Genomic DNA, 7164 nt, shown 5'->3' on the forward strand with positions numbered 1-7164 from the left:
TTAAAAAAGTTCAATCGAATTGATTTCTCAAATGAAAAATAGAATCTCATGACCTACGAAGCATTTCAATTCATAAAAAAAATACTCATAATATTGATTGGAATAAAATATTTGAAAAATATAGATATAAATTTAAAATTTTGAATTTTTAATGTTAAATTAAAAAAATAATCTTTTAAGATCAAGAATTTTTAACTTCTTTTTGGAAAAAAAAAAATCGGTCTAATGATTTTACCCAATAACTGTTTCCTGTTCCCCTCAAAGCCCAACAAAGTCCACCTGATACGCCGACCCATATTCTGGCGAAACATGGTAACGTGGGACCAAAGGCCCATCCCTGTCCATGTAAAGCATATTTGACAGCTTTGACCAAACTCTCATAGACAATAAGACGAACCCCAAGCCTGGAGGCTTCAAACTCAGATGATCGGGTCATGGCCGTCTCTTTCCTTTCGAGCTTCTTCTCCTCCTTGCTTCCTTCAAAGTCATCGTGCCCACGACCAGCCTGCCTCCATTGTCTCCCCTCACAGCTCCGTCTTCAACCATCCTCATCAGAGTGGTCGTCGCTGGTCTCAGCCAGCGACTTCACTGAATCTTCTTCGTCTTTTTCGTCTCTTCATGCAAGTGATTGCTCACCCATCTTGTACCCTGCACTCGCGTATTCAAATATTCTCTTCTTCAAATCAGCATATAACGTTCAGGTCATAGTGGGCGAGAATGAGCCCGAAGATAGGCTGCTGAACCGGTTCAGGAAAGAGGTCCTGAAGGCCGGTGTGCTTCAAGAGTGTAAAAGAAGGAGATTTTTCGAAAGCCAACAGGACAAGAAGAAGAGGAAATCTAGAGAAGCTGCAAAAAGGAACCGAAGGAGGTGTTTATATTGCTCTTTTCTCTGTTATTTATTCATTATCTTTGTTTCATTTCATGTGTTGTGGTTGTCGATTTTGGAAACTTCAATTTGCAATCTGTCCATGATTCTCTGTACATTATTGTATAAGAGCTTATCAGTTTCGAACTCGTTACATTTTGAAATAGATTAAACTCAAGTTTTGCCACCCTGATCAGTTATGGTTTTTGTGCGTTTAGGCAATTACAGAAATATTCCTTAACTTATATTTGTGAGTCTTATTCTTAAAATTACTGATCCTTTGCTTCATGACGTTGAAATATTGAAATTTTACTTGCTTGTTCTTCTTGACAAAGCTCGAATATGCGCAATGCCTATTTCAAGTTGAACTGGCGGGTGATATTTTCACAAAATGAAGCGCTGATTAACATCGTATACCTATGGTGGTATCGAGGAATTTCACTTTATCGATTTCTATACCCTCATCTTCCTTCCATTGCTTGGCTCTTGAGAGCAGCTGTGACGTACTACGAATGCTAAGATTTCTGCAGAACAATTTTGCAAGGGAATAAAAAAAGATTGCTAGAGAACAATGCCGTGTGGCACGACACAATCTCTGAGTAATGTATAGAAAACAGATTAACAGAATTGTAGAATTTGTTATTCAATGCTATTCCATGGTTACTAGAGCTGAACTTATTGTTTCTTCTTCTACTTAATTTTCCACCTTTTGTAGTGACAGATGACAATGACTGGGTTCAGAAGTTTGGCCTCAATGGCTTGATAGTGAAGTATTTTTCTTTGGAACTTTTGTTGAAACGACCTGTGTCAGTCTCTGAACTGTCAGCTATGAAATGAAGTTTCATAATAAATGTTGAATTTTGTAATTGAGGAAGGGAAAAATGAAGTAAACTTGTGAGGTTTGGCCTGGAAGTTCTTATTTTATGAGTTGTGTCATGGCATGCCAATGAAGGGAAACAGAACCATAAAGGTTTTTTGCATGGAAAACATATGGATTACTGAGCATTTTGGATTTGCTTCTCACCATAGCTCTAGTTAATCTTTCATATTATGTTTAGATGCACTGATGTTCCACTGATGATTAAAGATTGAATCTTGGATTTTTGCTTCTTTTCTTCACCCCAGTTGTGATGGGCTGAGCATTGATTTCCTTGCTTATGATTGACGTCAAAAGGGTGAATATTTGATTTTTAGTTTGCGTCCCCAAAATCCCGTATCATTTTTCTTTATTGTGTCATGTAAAACTTCTCTTCCTTGTACATATCCTATTGTCTGCTGATATGCCACTTTGAATGTCAGGAGGCCACAATCCAGAGCTCTAGTACAAAAGAAAGACGAAGCCCCTAAGAAGAACAAGTATGATGATGAAAAAGATGATAACTGGGAACTTCCAGAGGTCGATCTTCCATATTGTTGAAGCACAGAAAAACATATAGATCAAATGAACTTGAACTGGATACTCCTTGTAGATGACTTCACAAAAGTCGGCATTTTTTTCAAACTTCATCTTAAGTTCTTAAGTGAATTATCTTGTTTGTGCTGGTCTTTCAATTGTAATCGGTATATGCCATGGAAAGAAAAATTCCAATGTACAGATTATCTACTGGAGATGTGATATCAATGAGCTGTGGTATTGCTTTGGATGATATGACTCATTCAACTACTTTGTTATTCCATGGTGTTCATAACTAGTTACAGCAAGGTTCCATAAAATGAATGAGGGACTAGTTAGCCGTAGAGACTATCAATCTATCATGCTGATCCTTGATCTAGAGTTATCTTTCATAGATCAATATGGTGGTTAACTTGTTGCACAAAACGTTATGAAAAAAGGAGCAAAGCTGGAAATTTTAAGTGCCAAATAAAAGTCATTTTAACTTTTTAAAGGAGAAAATTGTCCCGCCACCCCCCCTCCAAAAAAAAAAATCGTACATTTAATTAGTTTGTGAGTTTTTAAAAGAAATCGGACAGGAAGGGAAAAGTTTTACCATGAAGCAAAATCATGTGCTATAAGTAAACAGGTAGCAGCCAATATATTGGAAATGGGAATAGGATGTGATTCTGTTTTCTAAGATATAATCGAAATCGTCTTGCGCCAGAAAGGAGTGCGGGGAAACTCAGATCAAGGATTATAAATAGTTTCTCAAATGATTGTTGCGCTGCGAGCTGATGGCAAGCCTGTCACTTCCTATAATATTCACTTTCCATGGCCAGTAAGAAAAATGCCCTTCTACCATGTTTTCACGATAGTTATAATTCTAATATCAATTCATCATGTAATGTATTTTTTTTAAATGTTTTTTAAAAAAACAGGGAAAACCAAGATGGTATGTCGGATTACTCAGGTCAAAAAATAGCGGAGTAACATGTATGCCGAGCAGGGCTGCATGTCCGCTTGATGCCGAACCCAGCCCAAGTTTTTCTCTTGACAATTTCTTTTAGTTCAGCCTAACCCAGCTCGACTCAAAATGGTTAGAGGCATTCAGATTCAGCTATGGTGGCATTTATTCGTGTATTTTTTTTAATAGATGAGAAGAAAATACTTTAATTTATTAATTTTTTCCAAAAGGTACAGATGCTTTTTGACGATTGATACTCTCTGGCCGAAAGAGAAAGAAAACCATTGATACCCTATATTTAAAATTTAAAATTTTGAATAAATATACTAAATATCCCTCTATTTCACCTAAACTACAGAAATACTCCCTTTTAAAAAAAAATACATACAAAACGTGATTTGATTAGTTTTATTTATGTGCATTAAGTTTTTAAAAAAGTGTCATAAATTATTTATATATTAATTATAAATAATTATGTTTTTTAATTTGAAAAATTAGTTAAAAATCGATATTTAATGATGGAGGAGTGATTGATAAATAATGCTTCATGAACACAATAACGAGGATTATAATTGAAGAATGGATTTTTCCCGCACTGGTCTTTAAAAAAAAAAAAAAAACAAAGTGGAAACTTTCACCTAAGGAAAAATGGAATTTTAAATGGAAAGAGAAAGCCATGAAGCCTGTTTAGCTTAACCCTGTAGCGCAGTTCCTCCTTCCTCAAGCAAGAGTAATTGAGAATCGCTGCTCAGTGGGCAAAGCGTTAGGCCGCCATGGAAGGACAAGAAGGGGTTCAGGAACCACAAATCGTGCTCGCTAACAAGTTTTTTCATCTCAAACACCCCGATGTCCAAGACATTGAAAAGGTCCGGCTCAAAGAGGAGGTTTTTACTCATGTCAAGGATAATGGTAACTGCTTGAATATTATCACATTCATTTTCTGTTGGACTTTCAATTACCTTCAACCTGCCTTACATGGCTATTCTCGTTGTGGTGCAGATATGGTTCCTTTATACGAAACCCTAGTCGCTGATTCAGTATTGCCCCTAGATCAGAGCGTTTTGGACTCGATGCGTGCTAAAATAGACGAGGAACTCAAGAAGCTTGACGAGAAGTAAGTTCATTTTTATTCCTCAGTATACTTAACTTTCGACTTGGGTAACTTTTCCCGGCAATTTGAGGAGGCAAAGATGAAAATTCCAATTAGGCATTTTATGTTATTTGATTCGACGCAGCATAGAGTTTGAGATTCAAAACCCAGAACGTTTTTAGGTCCCGTTTGTCATCTTAGATTGAGTGGAGATTGACTTCTACGGGTTTTAGCGGTTTTATAGTATGCGGTGCTGTGGCTCTCTTTTCAACGCATATAAAATTTAGAGGACTATATAGAGTTGTTATTTGAAATCGGCTTGCATTAAATCATAAGCATGGTCCTCGGAAGCATGTGAATTTGTGGGATCTTTCTCTTGATTTCCCTCCTCTAGATTGATATTCTGTGGCAGATGGTCCTAAGGTGTCATGAGCATGGAACTTAATGGTGCAAGCTGTTAAATTAAGAATTGAATGTGTTCCTTAGAAGTGACCTGAAATGTATAAGAAGATAAGCATAGTTGTGTCTGTGATGAAAAACCTGGGATCTCATCTGAAATTGCAGCAGGAGGCAGGAAAAGTTGAAGAAAAATGAGAATGTTCTGCCGCTTAGAGATTGCTAGAGGTCTTCACCAACAATTTCCTCATTTTTTCTGCATAGTTTATAAGATTCCAATTGATGGAAACCGTGTATTTCATATTTTCATCTGAAATTACAGTTGACACAATAGTAAAAGCAAAAGAAAAACAAAGGTGTTCCAGCACTTAAATACAACTGGAGTTCTCCACCACAATACCCCTCAATTTTTTGCATATTTTCACTCTCTCTCGGACCCCCTTTTTGTTTCTAATTTTCTAACAAACTCCTTTTCGACATCCCCTATGTAGCCACATTCCTCCTAGATATTTACCTAAGCAGTCATCCAAAATCCTGTTGCCCAAATGTTTCCTTAAAGTCCGCATTCAGATCCCAAGTGTGGTCATGATTTTTCTCATTGCTTTCCCCATTGTTCGTCTATCTTTCTTGTCTCAGTGTTTCATACTTCTGAAGTGTACTGGTTTGTTGAGATTCTAATTCTGGCATATTTATTCCTGAGAGCACCAAGATTGAATGAATTAAGTTAAAGTCCTATTCTTTCTTTTTTTCTTTTTAGTTATCCCTCTCCCTTTTTGTGCTTTAGTTATTAATACTTGTTTTTGTGCAACCCTTGGTACCTTGTGTGAACCTTTGATTTGGTTGGGTTGGGCTAGATGTTTGTTTAGTCCAAACCTCTTTTGGTAGAACAAGGGAGTTATTGGGCCAAATGGGTTATAATAATTGCATTCTTAAATATGTGATTTCTTGCCATTTAAATTGCGTTTTTTTTTTTTGGGGAGAAAATGGCATATATTTACTTATATCTGAGGGGGCTGCCTTGTTAGGATTGCTGATGCAGAGGAAAACTTAGGTGAGAGTGAAGTTCGAGAGGCTCACTTGGCAAAGTCCTTGTTTTTCATTCGGATTGGTGACAAGGTATATACCAACTATAATGTAATCACCTGTTTCCTGTAATCTTCCACTGGAATGTAAATGCCAGTAACATTATCCCTCATTTCCCAGGAAAAAGCCTTGGAACACCTCAAGTTAACAGAAAGCAAGACGGTTGCTGTTGGCCAGAAGATGGATCTGGTGTTTCATACATTGCAGCTTGGTTTCTTCGACATGGATTTTGATCTCATCTCCAAGAGCATTGATAAAGCTAAAAGGTAACGAATAAAAATATTTTATTGTTCTCTCCCATATTTTTCGGATTAGATTCAGATTCTAATGTTTTTCTCCATGATGGCAGCTTGTTTGAAGAAGGTGGTGATTGGGAAAGAAAGAACCGGTTGAAAGTGTATGAAGGCTTGTATTGCATGTCCACTCGAAATTTCAAGAAGGCTGCCAATCTGTTTTTAGATTCTATTTCAACATTTACAACCTATGAACTTTTTCCCTATGACACTTTTATATTTTACACTGTTTTGACAAGCGTTATATCATTGGATAGAGTTTCCATGAAGCAAAAGGTATTTTACATTTTGTTTGATTTTTACTTTTTGTCACCTTTTACCTTTCTAGTATTGTCTATGTTTTCCAAGAACCCTGCATATTTGATGTTCACGTTAGCTTGCAACAGGTGGTGGATGCTCCTGAGATCTTGACAGTGATCGGCAAAATCCCATATCTTTCAGAGTTTTTGAACTCCTTATACGACTGTCAATACAAGTCATTCTTCTCAGCGTTTGGTAGGCTGGCGTCTTCTATATGTTGATAGTCTGCTTATGGCTGCTTGGAATATTAGTTTATTTCTCGAAGATGCTTTGTCCTATAGCCTATAAGTGATTTTAGTGTTTGGCATTGAGAATTTGTGGAAAACATCTGCGAAGTGATGGATAGTTTATTTATGCATCTATGTGAATATACACTTACAATTTTGTTTCATTTCGAAATTTATTTTAGCTGGCTTGACGGAGCAAATCAAGTTGGACCGCTATTTGCATCCCCACTTCCGATTTTACATGAGGGAGGTCAGAACCGTTGTTTATTCACAGTTCTTGGAATCTTACAAGAGCGTTACAAATGAGGCAATGGCAAAAGCATTTGGGGTGACCGTGGATTTCATTGATCTGTAAGTGATAATTATTTCAAACTCAGTTTTTGTTTGATTCTTTATTGATGAAAATGTTTGGATTCTCTTTGTTAGGCGAATGGAATGTTTATCTAACGCATTACAATGTTTTGCTTCAGGGAGCTATCCCGTTTTATTGCAGCTGGGAAGCTACATTGCAAGATTGATAAAGTCGCAGGCGTCCTAGAGACTAACCGCCCTGATTCTAAGAATGCCCTTT

At 36.8% G+C, this 7164-nt stretch overlaps 2 protein-coding genes across 2 annotated transcripts; both read left to right on the forward strand.

The window, feature by feature from the left end:
* Positions 1-402: 402 nt before the first annotated feature.
* Positions 403-2560, forward strand: LOC114737998 (30S ribosomal protein S21, chloroplastic-like). Its single transcript, XM_028926010.1, has 2 exons — positions 403-868; positions 2165-2560. The coding sequence occupies exons 1-2, from the start codon at positions 435-437 to the stop codon at positions 2280-2282; spliced, it is 552 nt and encodes a 183-aa protein (XP_028781843.1). The 5' UTR covers positions 403-434; the 3' UTR covers positions 2283-2560.
* Positions 2561-3879: 1319 nt separating this feature from the next.
* On the forward strand, positions 3880-7160 carry LOC114737989 (26S proteasome non-ATPase regulatory subunit 6 homolog; the record flags this gene model as incomplete). The annotated part of the gene is made up of 8 exons (XM_028925994.1): positions 3880-4113; positions 4204-4318; positions 5716-5806; positions 5894-6039; positions 6123-6342; positions 6453-6561; positions 6776-6944; positions 7064-7160. Coding segments are annotated over exons 1-8 (1083 nt in total), but the record flags the coding sequence as incomplete, so codon positions are not given.
* Between the last annotated feature and the right edge of the window lie 4 nt (positions 7161-7164).

The sequence above is a fragment of the Neltuma alba genome, unplaced genomic scaffold (genome assembly GCF_004799145.2).
Source record: "Neltuma alba isolate B1F8T4 unplaced genomic scaffold, ASM479914v2 tig00013514_pilon, whole genome shotgun sequence".
Taxonomy (NCBI): domain Eukaryota; kingdom Viridiplantae; phylum Streptophyta; class Magnoliopsida; order Fabales; family Fabaceae; genus Neltuma; species Neltuma alba.

What these genes read in the sequence shown, in the direction of transcription:
- LOC114737998 (XM_028926010.1), top strand. Translation starts at nt 435, where the DNA reads ATGGCCGTCTCTTTCCTTTCGAGCTTCTTCTCCTCCTTGCTTCCTTCA. An exon ending in GCAAAAAGGAACCGAAGGAG is followed by an intron (nt 869 to 2,164) that starts GTGTTTATATTG and finishes TTTGAATGTCAG; the next exon opens with GAGGCCACAATCCAGAGCTC.